Source organism: Cannabis sativa, chromosome 1 (genome assembly GCF_029168945.1).
Source record: "Cannabis sativa cultivar Pink pepper isolate KNU-18-1 chromosome 1, ASM2916894v1, whole genome shotgun sequence".
NCBI lineage: Eukaryota > Viridiplantae > Streptophyta > Magnoliopsida > Rosales > Cannabaceae > Cannabis > Cannabis sativa.
The window spans coordinates 25,504,291-25,520,301 of record NC_083601.1 but is presented as its reverse complement, the minus strand read 5'-3'; the positions used below and the strand labels follow the sequence as shown (position 1 = coordinate 25,520,301).

The following is a 16,011-nucleotide window of genomic DNA, read 5'->3' as shown; positions in this document are numbered from 1 at the left end:
TATTGCTCTAGGTTCTTGAAAATATTAGACGATATGATTAATTTTTTTTTAATTATTTTTAATCTCTGTAGAATGATATCAGTCTTTTGACTACTATTATTACTTGTCACTTACAAGCATATACATTATAAAATTCGCAACAGTAGCTTAAATTAATCTATCTTCATTGTGCTTAATATATGTTGTACTAAATTAAATCTATATGAGATTTTCTTTAAGTTGTTTAGGGGATATAATTAATTAAGAGCAGTCGCTTTAATTAATTAACTTGAATATATATTTAGGATAATAATGAGTTCGTGTTATTTACTGTTAGTAATTTGGTAGGAAATTAGAATTAATACTATTTTAATTGTTTAGATGAGTGTTTAGTGGTAGAGAATAACCTCTTAACTGCTTTTACCATATTAATTCTCTCAACTGTCTTTAACTATTGCTTATGATTGATTTTAATTATTCGTTCAATAATCCTCCTTGTCTTCACTTTGCAATTAGTTTGAATAACGATCTGGGTTATAGTACTCACAGGTTCGATTCATACACTCAAGATATTAGTGTTGGGATTAAACTCGCTTAACTCCTATCAATTGTAATTCTATCTTATCACTCATAAGATACATCTGAAGAAAATTGATATTAGTTATAATAATTAGCTCTGACACCAATTTAAATAGAACTACACCAACGCTTATAAATAGAAGTGCCTCTACTCTCTCAAGATATTTCCAATGCTCAGATTCACAATCCAGTTTAGAGAGAGTAAGTCCAAGATTACACTAAGTGTGTGTGGAGGGATGTAATAAGAGTATCACTCTTGAAGTGATTTCACTCAATCTCAATGTGAGTCATTTTTTTTTATAATTATTCATTGTGTTGAGTTATATTCTTGGACATATCCAATCGTGTACTACTGACTTTTCAATCAATAAAGATTCATAATTGATTCATTTTTAAACTAAGTTTATTCTTGTCTAATTCAATTAAATTTAGATTTTGATTTTGTGATTGGTTCTAATTTAAATTGTATTTTCTTAAATATTTTTACTTATCAAAATTTGAGGGTGATCATTCACCACAAATAGTTAGTTTAAAATTAAAATTGTTAAACTTATTACAGTAAACAACACACATCAATATCCTATAAAGTTTTCCAGCAACACAGAACTAAAATTCTCTAATCAAAATATTGCTTCAAAATGAGCGTCTCAATTTGGAAATGTAGGCCTTCATCATTTTCAATGTTGCACAACCTTGAATAAACCAGAAATGTTGTGAGGCTGATGTCACATGTATGAATAGTTGCCTAGTTGGGATTGGGAGTGTCTAGTAATAGTAATAGTAGGCTACTATTTTGTATCCAAAGAGTAAAGAGTGGTTTGGTGGGAGTGAAGAATTACTTGAGGGAAGAGGCATAAATTAGAATAGAATATGGGTGTGGATCAAGTAAATTCCAAGAAATGTACAGTTGTGAATACTGAAAAGGCTTCTTATTATCAATCACACATTGGCATCCGATGCATTGGATAAGACTCTGCTCTGTACTCCTCAGTACTGTGTTGCAGGGTATTAAGGTTTTCCCTTTGCCAATATGTCTACAACAAGGTCTGAGAATACTGTGGTTTTTCCCACCTGTCTTCATTTCATTACCAAAAACCAAGAGAAAGACAGACCTTGGTTTGTTAGTTAAATGCTTTTTGGACAGCTTATATATTTTTTTTATAATTTAATATTAAAAATAACATATTTTAAATTAATTAATTATTAATAGAAAAATCACTAAGACACCTCATAACTACTACTGTAATTTGTAAATACCAGCCTGAAAATCACAAACACGACTAGACACAAAAAAAAAAAAAAATATATAAGTTTAGACACGATAAGGCAAGATGCTATAAATTAGTACGACACGACATAAAAAATATGTGTTTAAGCATAATGCAGAATGAGAAACACGAAAAATACGACATGTAATCACAAATAAATTAGCTCGAAAAACATGACACGAGCCACACTCAAAAAACGTAAGATGACAGATTAGAAATCCTAATATTTATTATTAATAATAATAGATATCTATTTAAACATGAAATACTAAAATTATATGTGAATTTATTTATAAAGTGTAATATAAAAATTTGAGTATTTATGAGTTCTAAAATTATTAATAATTTTTGTATATGTTTATGGTAAAATATTATTATGAAGCTATATAAATATAACAATAGTTATAAAATATACAAATAGTTTAATAAATGTAAATATATATATGAAAAAGTAAAGTACAATTCGAGTTCGCATATAAAAATAAGTTGGCTTGTATAAGAAATATAGTCTGGGACAAGTAAGCACGGCACGAAAATACTGGGCCTACAGATTGTGCTGGGCCTAATTTTTAAAAATATTGACATGACACGACTTATATTTTTCTGTGGCAAGACACGATACGAACCATATTTTAAAAAACATAAATAAATATAGATCAGACTATCACGACAACATTACTGATAACACTGCTCATACATAGGTTTGTTGTTTTTTCTTTTAAAAGATTTTGTTTGTGATGTTATTTTTCCTAAGATCAGGAGTGAAGATATGGTTGCTTTGGTTATTCACCAGCATCCAAGTTGTATATTTTTCCAAATAGAATTGCAAGAGTAGGTGTTGAAAGTGACCTCACTGGTATCTCTTGTGCAGTTGATACATTACTATATACGGGTCTTAATTAGATCATCTTTTTTAATCTTATTATATAACAACACAACAAAGCATTGATTTAATTTAACCCTCAAATCTTCCTCCTTCCTATTCTTTCTACTAAAAAAATAAACAAAGTGATAAAAGAAACGAGAAAAAAACACTCTTAATCGTCAATTGTATTTGTAACTACATACATATATTTGATAGAGTTGTCACTACTTGCACAAAGGAACAAACTAATTAAGCAAAAATAATGATTACAATAAGGAATAATGAATTATAGCGTGTAAACACGTGCTACTCAAAATCAACACATGACCTTTGTCAAAATGAACTTTGTAAATAATTAAACAAATTTTTAGTGCTAAATTTAGCGATATTTTATAAAAATTATTATATTAAATTATATAAAATTTATAATAATAATTTGAGATATTAAGTGTTATTAGCACAATTAATAATATAGTTAGTAAAGTTCATATAAGTTTTATAAATGAGTAAATACTATTCTGAACTCTATATTTTTTAAAATAATAAAAAGATAGATCTTAAATTTAATTTTCGTACAAATTAAAATATAATAATAACTTGACGTGAATGTATTATATAACCAAACAAGTTATATATTTATTTGTATATGTCTGCGTCACAAATTGACTTTTGCTTAGTTATATTAAAAAGAAGACTAATTAGGATTTTTGCTCATTGATTTTTGTCATGTATTAAATCATGTCTCCTGAACTTTTTTGGCCATTAAAAGTCTCCTCTAAACTATTGAGATTGTTAAATTTAAGCATTTTTGTCCAATTTCATTTAATTTTACTAATTCGGTACTTGTCCATGTACTAAATTATATGCTCCCAGACTTTTATATCTCCCAAATCATGCCCATCAAATTTTAATATATACCAAATCATGCCCCATGTTAGACTTTCCTTATTAAAATTGAACAAAAGTCTTTAAATCTAACAATATTAATAATTTAGGGGAATTTTTTAACAATTTTAAAAGTTTATGGAGCATAATTTAATACATGTCAAAGTTCGGAGGATAAAAATTCTAATTAGCCTAAAAAAATGATAAAAATTACTTTCATAATCTATTTTGTACCATTAAAACAAAAAAAAAAATTGTTTAAGTTGTCGTTTAACAAATCACACATAAATCCTAATTGTTAACTTTTAAAAAGTAAAAGAGGATTGTTAATTACAACCTCGTATTATAATCTTTTAATCAACTTCAAGCTCAAAATTATATGCGGGAATATTTTTTTCAAATTTTTTTTCATAGTTGTATTCGTTATAATTACAATAGCATCCCTGTAAATTTTTGAAACATTCTGAATAATTTACACTTTATTGATTGAAAACAGAGTTCTTGATATTTTAATTTACCAAGAGTGTTCAAAAAACTTCAAACGTATTTTCTGTGTTGTAAACTATTTAAAGTTTTTTAAAAATTTACAAGGATGATATTATAAGCATGACGAACATCGCCATTAAAAAAATTTTAAAAAAATTCCGACATATATTTTCAATCATACAAATTAATTAAAAGATAGTAATAGTAAGTTCACGGTTAAACTCATCAAATTAAAATATAACATTTAACCTTACAAATCTCAATCTCACTTGCAAGTTTCAACCACAATAATGGGAGAGAGAAATGCTTTGAAGCTTATGGTATCTAAAAATATTTGTGTACTCCTTTTAATGACTTTGCTCTTCAGTGAAGATAGAGATGATGACTAAAAGTGATCACTTTTTCTTTTAAAGACTTTTCTTTTCTTCTTCCCATTTTCTCTCTTACATTCCTCATTAACCCCAAACTATCATTACTATACAAAACCCCCCTCAAACATAAACTCTGTTATTTTTCAAAGTCCCCACCAAAAAAAAATCATGGGATCTGAGTCAGAGCAAGAGTTAAACTCAATACCAAAGCTACCCCTTTTTTCAGTTCCTCCAGCGCCGTCACCGGAGCACCCGGGAATGCTAACACCGCCACACCAGACACCACTTTCTGTTCCTTTCAGGTGGGAAGAGGAGCCCGGTAAGCCAAGGCCTTGTATGGCCTTAGCTACGCTCTCAAATCTGAGTGAGTTAGCGCCAAAGTGCTTAGAACTCCCACCAAGGCTGTTGTTGGAGACCAAACTGGCTTCACCCACTACAGTCCTGGATGGTCCTTATGGTCGGCCAAGGTTTCAGTCGTCGTCGTTTAGGTTGAGCGGTGAGAGTAGTTATGGAGGTTCGTTTGGTACAGAGAAAGGGTCACTTGGGGCAATGATCCTTAGTAGTAGGAGAGGGTTTAAGGTCAGAGGTTGGCTTGGTTCATGGCGAAAGAGAGTTTTTTTGAAGAGTAGAGAGGTTTCCAATTCCAAGGGCAGTTATGTCTTTCCATCTTCTTCTGTGGATAGGGAGAGTGAGTATGTTGGAGAGAGAACAGAGGTGAAGATGACTAGGGTTAGAAGGGGTGGAAGCTTTTCAAGCCTTGTGTATCCCAGGTCTCGCTTCTGGGTGAGTTTTCATCTCTTCTCATTTTTTTTTTTTATATTTTTTATTATTTTTGACTGACCAAAAGAATGTTTGTTCATTTTTTAATAATAATAAAAAAAAGGGATTTTGTAAGTGACTATGTTTGATTATTTGCAGGCATCTGTATATGAAGGGTTTAAGCAAGCGGTTCCATGGAAGACCAAGAAAAAATGAAGATAACTTTTCTGACTGTGAGTTAGTCTGAATATGAAGCTTGGAACCAAAATGGTCCTATATTTTAATCATGCGATGTGAAGATGACAAATATTAGTACTACATTATACGTAACATAAAAAGCTGTAATGCTTGTCCTCTTCCCTGTTCTTATGGTGTACCAACATTGTGAAGTTTTTATCATTGGGTCTATGCCTTGTAGGCTTGGCTATTTATTTGATAATGTAAATTATTGGACTAAGTCCACTATATTTTGTGTATTTGCTAATTCAATTGTCTATGTCTAGATATAGCAAAATGAATGAGTGACTTATTTTGTGAGTTTCTCCTAAATGGTCCAAATTTATAGTGCTCTAAACCCAATACTTTTTTACCACGACTTTTAGTTTTTCTGTTCTTTTTATTTGTTCCTTGGCGTTGATTTTGGTTTTGGCCGATGTACAGAGTTTGATTTATTATTGATGATTTGAAAAGCAGAGGAGAGAAGGCGAGGGACATGGGACACGGCCCCTAACCCGCGGGGGAAAAAAGGCGCAAAAGGCCTCCCTACCTAGTCCCTCCCATAGGTCCCATCTCATACCCACCCCATTTTGGTGTAATATAAAATAAAAGAAACAATAATTACTCTTAATAAATTTTATGATTATGTTTATGTATTATATATGGTTAAAATAAGGATCTTTGATTTAATCATTATATGATATATTTCATGGAAGTAATATTGTATGTTGCTTTCTCATTGAATATTCAATTGTGAGGGTAGGTAAGTTAGCCTGGAGTTTTATATTGTTGCACTGTGGATGTGGCCCTGGCCCTTTCGTTTGAGTATACCAAAATGCCGAAGTGGTACAAAAATCATACTTGATTTTTAAGTTGATTATGCTATTTCATAATTTTGTGTTATAAAGAATTATTATTATGATATAGCCTCTCCCTCTTTAGTCTTCCAAGGATGGTTCACTAAATAATTTTGAAGACGGGTCTTTTAGTCAAAGGAATACCAATCTTAATCTCAAACTTCATTTTACAATTTAATAAGGTGGTTGAGCCTTATATACACAAGTAAATATGGTGCAGTTGAATTTGGTTGGACACCTCACAGTCATTATTATTACCTCCATTCTTTATTAGAAGGCTTTGTTATATACTGTATCGACCTGTGTTGTGTATGTGATGAATTCAGTGATGGCTTCGAGTCCAAATCTTAAATCCCATTCAATATTGGGCTATTCAAATTGATTGACAAACAGGTAGGCAAGAACAATATACCTCTTGTTTGGAGTTCACTAATCTTCAAAACTGACCAATAACAATTTATAATGTAGAAAACTACTATTCAAAATAAATTTCTCTTCTAACTCAAGAAAACCTAAATGGGTAAATTTGGATGACAGGCTTTATATTATTTAGTATTCAAAATTTACTTTAAGAAATGAAAAATAAAAAAAAAAGAAATAGGCCTAACAAAAGCGAAATAACAGCAAAATATAGAGGATCATATGGTGCAATCACAATTCATTGGAGTGTGGAATCCGAAAGACAAATCAGTTAAGCTCATAAAAAAGGATAAGCAATAACACGAGCGAAGCGAACACCGTGCGTGTGCTTATACAAAACAGGAAGAAATTCAAAGTACTACTAAATCTCCAAGAATTCATTGGTAGAGTTAGGATTATTTCAATGATGAGAATCATAATGGGTTGAAAAATGGACTATTCTTTCCTCAATACACCATTTCGGACATCTGCATCACCTTCTATTTCTTTCCGGTCATACCTGCAATAACCTGCTAATTCGCCAAATTATAAATATCAGTATGACAGTATCACAAAAAGGGTAGACCAGTAAAGAAAGAAAGTTAACTAAAAAATTCAAACTAAAGAGACCAGGACACAAACTCAGTTAAGTACCATGATGGCATCAAGGAATTTCATTTCAAATTTATGCAAGAATGACATTTAAATTTAACACAACAAGATATTGGTCAAACATGGCAATTATCGTCAAATGATGCAGTAAGAAAAGGAAGTAACACAGCATAATTAGATGAAAAGTAATGGTAAATAAAGACAATAAAGTTCACTGTATACTAACATTATTTAAACCAGGTGGGGGGACTGGATCAGCAGCTTTATAAGAATCCAGGATTGGTCTCACCACTGCTGGAAGGAAGAGACCTGAAATTTCAACAACAAGATAATCAGTTCTTTAACTGTATTCTAATCTACAATATAGTACATATCTTAAAAAACCCAATAAACAATATCATCAGAGGAAACACTTAAAATGGAAATCTGGTGCAGAGCAGAAACAATAAACATGTATATAGACCTGTCATCCGAACTGTCTTCTTTAAATGATACAAGCTAAGTGAGATCAATGCTTCATCAGACAATAGAGTAACATTTGCACTAACAAGAGAAGCAATTCTAAAGATCATTGATGAAAAATTAACCTACTTAAGTTACTATAATCTGTAATCCCAAGTGATCGTCCAGAACTAGTACCGCTACATGAATAGAGTCATTTACAACAAAGCATTAAAAACCGAGGCCTAATCATCACTACTTACAAAATTTTGGCTGAATTAACACTGTACTCCTGATATGTTAAAAGTAAAATATCGAGGATACATTGAAAAAATAACTATGAATATAAAATATTCATCTGTCGAGATAATATTTTATCCAATGTTTCATAAATTAGGTGTTAAGATCCAACGATTCTAATATTTTCATGCTTCCTTGATAATAGCGTGAGACCTCGTATACTAAAAAAGTCTGATCTCTTCAACCTCAACAAACTCAATCCTCACAACTGACAATCCGTTCTTACCTTTCCTTTCTCATCATGTCAGGTTATCGATAAATTTATTTCTGTGATGAACCAGATTAAATAATGCATCCCGTATTAATGTATATTAATAAAGCACTTATAAGTTTCAAGAACAACATAAATATTAAAATGATCAATAGATTTCCAAATGTAACGAATTTCGATCGCCATTATCCACACCATAAGGCAAATTATTAACCTCAAGTTCAAGCAAACCACATGCGTCAATGGAAAAAATAATAAATTCCCAGTTAAGTTCGATCCCAAGGGGTACTGAAGTAATGTTTACTCAGCAATCAAACCATTCACGATAAAGTCTACTTGCAAGCAATCAGGTCAGACTCAAAACTAAGATTATCACCAGTTCAAGCAAAAACGATTTATGAACACAAACGGGGTTATTCCAATTATTGAATCAAACTTGAGAAAACCTCAAAATTCGCCTTCTTCCTAATAAACTATTGCACAAAAATCTACAGAAACAAAAATACATTATTTCATACACAAAATAAATATTAGGTTTCCAAAATTTTAGTTCTCTATTACCAAGAAATTAAAACAAATAGAAACGCAATGGAGACAAAAAAGAAGAAGTATTTCAGAAGCGAGTACCAAAACCAGCAATTAGGCAAGAAGCAGCGACCACAGGCTCTTGAACTACGAACATCTTCAACCTCTCCATCACCGCCATTTTCCCTTCGATGCTCTGAACGACTTTTTCGTGAATCTTCTTCGGTTACTGGTCGATTCTGAGCAAGGTTGTGATTGGAATATGATCTTTGGACTTGGACTTGTAATATCTCACACATGTACGGCCCAATATTTGGCAGGTTTTGGCCCAATAAAGCTATAATGGGCCGAACTACACCTCAGTATCTACTATGAACACTATCTACAGAAAGAACACGACATTCAGAAACTCTGTACACTTTTTTATTTTGTCAAAGAAACAAAAAAAAATTGTTTTGGAAACACTCTGGATGCATTATGTAAAATTTACTTTTGAATTATTTAAAACCATAAAAATTGTGTATTAAATCGTGTATTTTTATAAGCTTCAATTATTTACTAATAATTTTTTTATGTACTAAATCGTACTCTCAAATTTTGATATCTACTAAATTGTTCCTCCGAACTTTAATATGAGTCAAATCGTGTTATTTGAACTTCCATTCATGCTAGGCTTCCCATTAGTAAAATTGAACAGAGTTAGACAAAAATTCTTAAATTTAACAATCTCAATAATTCGACGAAAAATTTTAACGGCTTAAAAAATTCATGGAAAACAATCTTAATTAGCCTTTATAAAATTATTCATAATTATCGATATTATCATATAAAAATACTAGTTTACAAAGTATAGGGATTTGGTGATTTATAATGTTACTTAAGGGTGTTTATGTGATCCAATTCACATTATTTTGCTTATAACACATTTAATTCGTACTAAGTGCAGATTTCATATTTTGAATATGTTACTCAATATTTTATCTAAGTGGTGTGACACGTAACTAAAGAGAGGACACATCATCATGAAGGAGGACTACGAAGTGCACCCCGCAAAAGACAAGAAGCAAAATCTGAGAAGCTCAGGACGAATAACCTGCACAGTCTGGGCTATGTTGCCCAGGTAGGAGCTTCAAACCGTGAGCAACATAAACTACGACGCCTAGGTGGTAATTCAAACCCTGGGTGACAAGCCTTTGCCTCTCAAGTCGTTTTCAAGATGCAATTTGTTAATTCCAAGTCACCTTTCGCAGAAAAGTGGTCTAATATGCTCCGTGGGAAGAAAAAGTGAAGTCTCTGGTGCTTAAGTTGGAGCTTCAAACCGTGGGCAGCATACACTATGCCGCCCAGGTAGTATTCCAAAATCTGAGCGACATGCCTTTCCCTCCCAACTAGTTTTTGGGGTGCAATTCGTCAATTCCAATTCACCTTATGCAAAAAAGTGGTATGATACGCTCCGCAGGAAGAAAAGTGAAGTTCGAGGTGCCCAGGTGGAAAGCACACACCTGAGCAGCATGCACTATTCCACACAAGTATGTGGCTTTATAACTTGGGTGGCATGCTCATGCTTCCAGAGTAGATTTTAGGGTGCAATTTTTTGATATCGAGTTATCTTCCGCACTCAACGATTCAAGACCTTTGAAAGAAGATTAAGCATGGGAATTTAACTAAGTATTTTAATAACATCAAGATTCCCTTTCCAGGTTTACACCTAGGCAGTATACCATCAGGTTATAGAGGAAGAATTATCTTAATACACTCGTAACCCAGTAGAACAACTCTTGTGCATAGGGTTTACTCGAAAGACAAGAGATGCCTTGAAAGAAGGAAATAAGACAACAAAACATTGATTTAGGAGTACAAGTATACCCTGAGCGACATACACCTGAGCTCCCCTCTGGGATTGTGAAGTCCAAGTCGAGATCTTCATTTCATGCTAAAGATCACTAGAGAATCTAAATCAATTAAATCTCACCGATTAAGGATACAGATTAGGGTGCAGATTGAGACGATAAAATGGTGATTGATTCCTTTTTCATTACAAGTATGAGCCTTCCATCTCCTTGGAAGGGGTTCACAGTTTCATTTGTAGGTAGAAAATTCTGCAGAAATTATTTGTAATTCTCTTTGCCCTCATGAGTTTCTTAAACTATTCTTGTAATCTTGAGTGTAGAACTAAAGATAATACAACTAAAAGATGAGTAAATTATTACCGTAGAAATTATGGTTGAACCTCTATAAAAATTTAGTGTTGTTATTATTATCGTCTTTGCTGTTGTTTAATTTATTGTTTTTATTATCGTTTACTTGACTCCACGTCAATTGACCATCTTTTGAATCAACAGGATTCAATCCATTCATTAGGATACTTCAAATCCAATTTAATCTGTAATAGTACGAATTGAATTAGTTATTTTGGATTGATTATTTTTTAATATTAATTATTATTTTTTTCACATTACTAAGATCACTTAAATATAAAACATAAAATATTTCTCTTAAATTTTCCAACAACAAATTAAATAAGTTGTTGTTCTATGTATTTAACAAGAAATTAATTTAAATAAACAAAAAATAACAAAATAAAAAATTGTATGTAGAAAGGAAAAATTGGTTAATAACTTTAGATTATCCTTTTTTATATATATAAATATATATATATATTTTCAATTTTCAAATAAATATATACATTTGATAGATAAAGTTTTGAAAAATATTTGTGTGAGTTTTGTTTAATTATTTTAAAATATTAATAATATATTTATAAATTTTAAAATAAATAAAATAAGTGTAAATTGAATTATGTGGGTTACTTTCTGTGCATAAATCGATCTGTTAAATATTAGATATTTAATTGTGATCGGATCAGATTAGATGTCATTTTTAAATATCTAATTAAATCAGATCAGATGTTGAATAGAGTATTTAAATATCCAAATCATCTAGCATTCAATCGAACTAATTAGTATTTTTAATTAATAGTAATTAAATTTTATATTTTTATAAGTAATATATAAAGATTAACATTAAAAATTTGCTATATATTTTTTTCCTTTTTAGATTTGATGGATTTAATTCAATCCAATACATACCGAATCAAAATATTAGATGGAGCCGAGCTCATTCAAAAAATATTAGATCTAAAATATTGAATAAACTCAAATTAAGCCAATACAGACACATGAATGAAATACATCTAATGGATAGACCCGATCTACTTGGATGTTGGATTGATTAAATGACTAAAATTAATTAAATCATATCGGATGGTAAAATCTAACATCCAATACATAATTAATTCGGATCTGAATAAACCTAAAAATATTAGATGTAGTCTAATGAACACTCATTTGCATGTGAAACAAAAGTAAATTCGCACTTCGCTTAAGTGCAGATATCTACACTTTGTAGATTAAATTAGATTGGATTGTACCGATTGTATTAGATCGAGTATTTTATGAACACTCCTAAATTGTTAATCTTTTTATTCTTATGTTGGAAATTATTTTTAGATATTTGCATTTATACTCATTTTTCATTTTTCATTTTTATTAGGTGAAACCATGATTTAGGGAAAAAAAAACAGCATATATAACAGAAATTTTCTGCAACCCAGATCAATGATATGAAACAGAAACTAGTTTGGAATATTAAGGGAAACTAAAGATGACTTGCATACAGCTTACAGAAATATCTACTCAAAACATATATACAACATCTCATGAAAATCATTCTGTACATAGAAGTAGACTAAAAAATTTACGTACAAAAAGCCTAATTGCAAAAAGAAAGAAGAGAAAATCTAAAGAAAACAATTTACTCATACTCATATTCTGTTGTTCTATTTTAGAACCAATGGTACCAGAAGCATAAGAAGTTGGCTAATTAGGCTAGAAATGAGGTAACATCCAGCCCACAGTCCATCCAAGGAGCAAACCAGCACCAACAAGGCTCAACCCCAATGCGAAAGCAACTGCGTATTTGGTGATGTCCTGATCAGGCTGCCCTCTTTTTTCTCCTTTACCTTTGGCACCATCACAGCCAAAGCTCTTCCTTGGTTTTTTAATGTTGTTAGAAGTCTTCCATGGAAGGACTAGTGGGAAAAGGGTGGACATTTGCTGGTCATTCTTCCTAAACTGAATACAAAGTGTTTCCAGCTGCAGCAATTGGAACCACTGTTTATAGGCAAAAAGTAGAGAGGCCTGTCTGAAGAAGAGTGTAACAATGTGCTCTTTCTCGGCGTATGCTTCCTTTGCTGCCTTCTCGGCTTCCCTTGCTCTTGTTTGAGAATGGCAGAGTGCTTCTATCAGCTGTTCTTTACTAAATTCACTGCCGGAATCTTCGACCCCCTCTGTCATAGTCTCGAGAGTTTTGCAGTAACTGTTTTTCAGGTAAGAAGAAATCAGGAAATGTAAGCTTACCCATGTGTAAAAACAAACCATTTCTCTAATGCAAATCAACATGGTGTCAAACACTATACTAGGGTAGTTCTCATGGAGGGTGATGAAAATCGTGAAATAGTAATTCTTCTCTAGAGGTCTAAACTAGCCTAGCTATTAGAAGACAATGCACATGAAACAACTCAACATAAATGAATTAGAGAAGGAAATTTAAGTATTCAATAACTACCTTGACTTTTCATCATATAAATATTTCTGTCTCTCTTGTGATTTTCCAGTGTTAGCAAATCCCTGAGGACGAACAGTCCCAGTGGAGAGACCACAAGTGTGAGTTTTTCTATCTAACGATGCAGAACTTTCCTTATTGTCAAAACACCCAATGTGGGCAAATGGATGACTTCTATGGCAAATCTTCTGAGGTGGGGGAAGATCACAGTTCTCAATATGGTCAAGTGATTTTCTAGCAACTAAAGAGACTAATTCATCTCTATCTGTCATACGCCACCACGGCTCACTCTTCTCACTCCCAATCCAACTATATTCTGGATCTAAACACGGGTCATTGGCTGGTTTGGCATCTGAGTAGTCAGTAGAATCCATCTGCATAATCTCCCAGCTAGCTGTTGAGTCGACGAGTTTTTTAATGTCATAACCTACAGTTTCTACATTCTGTTTTCCTATTTCCAAAGCCTTGTTTTTAGCAACAATGTTATGCTCATCATGAAAACAATCACTAGTCGTTTGACTATCAAGAAGTGTGTCACCTTTTTGGGCCTCGCCAATCTTAGGAGCTGACTTTACAACACCACCTTCTAAGGTTTCTTTTTCATCCACCAAATCATTTACTTGTTCATATGTAAAACCCTTATGATGTCCATAATTAGGTTGCATTTGGAGCCACCATCTTGTGTCGCGGGATAGACTAGAATACGAAGGATTCCTGTTTGGAGGCATGAAGCCAACAGCAGGATGATCTGGGGCATCCGCTGTTGCTGCTGCAGTAGGTCCTGCTTCAACTTGTTTAGATGTTGAAGATGATTGGCAGCAAGCTAACTTGGGAGCTCTTTTGGCATCTTCCTGCACAAAGCAACGATTAGCTGTTCTTTGCCACACAGCTCTCGCTTCTGCTGCTGCCATTTTTCTCCTTATTTGTCAAGCATTCTAATCTTTTAAGAAGTTAGAAAATAAAACTTCCATCAGGTAAAAATTAATTGTCAATGCTACACAATTATAAAGAAAAACTAGACCAGAAACCTTTTGGTTTCAGGTAAAAAAAACTCTCCTTCAATATTTCTTTCCCATTAATGGAAAGATTAAAAGAGGAGAAGAAAACACTCATAATGTGAAACAAAGAAATGAATCACAATTCTGAAATACAATGAAATGCACATTACAGTTATTTCAATAGTTTATAACAATCAGATTTTTTCAAAATGTTCACTGAGTTTATTAAAATGCATATTTTCAGTTTATGGGATTGCTGGTTTTAAGTTCTAACCTTGGATAATTTAGTTTACTTCTTCTAAAATGATCGAGATACCATTGTAAACAATTCAATAATTCTCCAAAATACTAAAACATCCCAACTCTATCCTTTGAAATAACACAACATCGCAGGTGAACTATTAGTATGTGATAAATATAATCTAAGTCCTCATCTACCAGTACCACCATGTTTATTTATTGTGAAACCTGAATTTTCACTAAAAACATACTAACAACATCGGAGGGCTATCATTTTAGAAATAGACTAAACAAAAAAGAAACGAACAACAGAAAATTTGAGAATCAACAACCAAAACAAATGGGCAACTAGATAAACATGTAATGTCAATAAAACAGTATAAAGAAAGGATAAGGACAAAATGGGCAACTAGATAAACTGCATCAGTGTAAGGTTTCTCTAATTTTAACAAATTTGGTAATAACAATCATTGGAACTGATAGAAACCCAGAAAGCAAAATCAACAGCACATCCACATCAAGGAATTGGGAAAACCAAAACTTAGAGCTACAAATTAAAATTCAAGTACAAGTCAATTCAAGCACCATTTGCAACCAAAAGGAGAACTATAATTCAAAGCCATCTTCTAATATAGAAACAAAAAGAGAGTAGAGAGAGAAACAAAGAAAGAGAACAAACCAGAGAGTGAATTGAATGAAGTTAAGTGAAGATGGTCAATTGGGTGATCCTTATCCTTATTCGACGTTAGATCTGATTAAGGATTTAAATGAAGTAGTAACATATGATATTCATAAATTGAAGGAAAGGAAAGAAAAAAGTAAAATGGTCTGACTTGAGAGATCCGAAACCAAAGAATCTAAGACCACAAAAGAAGATGACCCATGTCAGAGATGGCCATGAGAGAGAGAGAGAGAGAGAGAGAGAGAGGAGGTTGCTTTTTTAATAGTTTCAGTTATCATTCTCTGTTGTCGGTTTCTTCACACTAATCACTACTTGCATTTCTTTTTCTATGGCTTCACTCAACACAGCCAACGACACTTGTCACAGTGGTTTTCCTTTTGTCGTTTCGAAATACGACGGTAAAGTTAGAGCCTTTTCAGTAAGTTGTTGGGTCATGACACGTGGCATTTGGTGGCGTGTCGAGTTGATTATGGGCTCCACCCCTCATACTTATTGGATAAGACACCTCCATGAGAGTATCTCAAGATTGAAGCAAAACAAGCTATAAATAAATAAAAATAATAAACTCTTATATAGGTGTCTAAGTATGACTAACTACTCCTTTTTCTCCACTCTAGTAATAATGTGGGTAGATAAATACGTATAAATGTAGACAAAATTTGGAATAAGTAGTAGACCCCACAAAGAATGGAACTCATTTTGTTTGTATCGAAAG

The 16,011-nt window shown here is 32.3% G+C and overlaps 3 protein-coding genes across 5 annotated transcripts; 1 reads left to right on the top strand and 2 right to left on the bottom strand.

Annotated features, from left to right (window-relative positions):
• The first annotated feature begins 4,274 nt into the window (after positions 1–4,274).
• LOC115708065 (uncharacterized protein At4g00950) lies at positions 4,275–5,741 on the top strand. The gene is made up of 2 exons (XM_030636238.2): positions 4,275–5,216; positions 5,352–5,741. The coding sequence occupies exons 1-2, from the start codon at positions 4,602–4,604 to the stop codon at positions 5,406–5,408; spliced, it is 672 nt and encodes a 223-aa protein (XP_030492098.1). The 5' UTR covers positions 4,275–4,601; the 3' UTR covers positions 5,409–5,741.
• A 1,167-nt stretch (positions 5,742–6,908) lies between these two features.
• Positions 6,909–9,018, bottom strand: LOC115708128 (uncharacterized). Its single transcript, XM_030636326.2, has 3 exons — positions 8,856–9,018; positions 7,503–7,585; positions 6,909–7,194 (listed from the first exon to the last, which is right to left on the bottom strand). Exons 1-3 carry the CDS (start codon positions 8,932–8,934, stop codon positions 7,165–7,167), a joined length of 192 nt encoding a protein of 63 aa, XP_030492186.1. The 5' UTR covers positions 8,935–9,018; the 3' UTR covers positions 6,909–7,164.
• Positions 9,019–12,400: 3,382 nt separating this feature from the next.
• Positions 12,401–15,837, bottom strand: LOC115705827 (uncharacterized). 3 transcript variants are annotated; one of them, XM_030633271.2, is made up of 3 exons: positions 15,294–15,837; positions 13,380–14,316; positions 12,401–13,130 (listed from the first exon to the last, which is right to left on the bottom strand). In XM_030633271.2, exons 2-3 carry the CDS (start codon positions 14,285–14,287, stop codon positions 12,641–12,643), a joined length of 1,398 nt encoding a protein of 465 aa, XP_030489131.2. In that variant the 5' UTR covers positions 14,288–14,316; positions 15,294–15,837; the 3' UTR covers positions 12,401–12,640. The 3 variants fall into 3 exon arrangements, with proteins under 3 accessions (XP_030489131.2, XP_030489132.2, XP_060962499.1); XM_030633272.2 differs by having other exon boundaries at positions 13,380–14,311; positions 15,294–15,594; XM_061106516.1 differs by having other exon boundaries at positions 13,380–14,227; positions 15,294–15,589.
• Between the last annotated feature and the right edge of the window lie 174 nt (positions 15,838–16,011).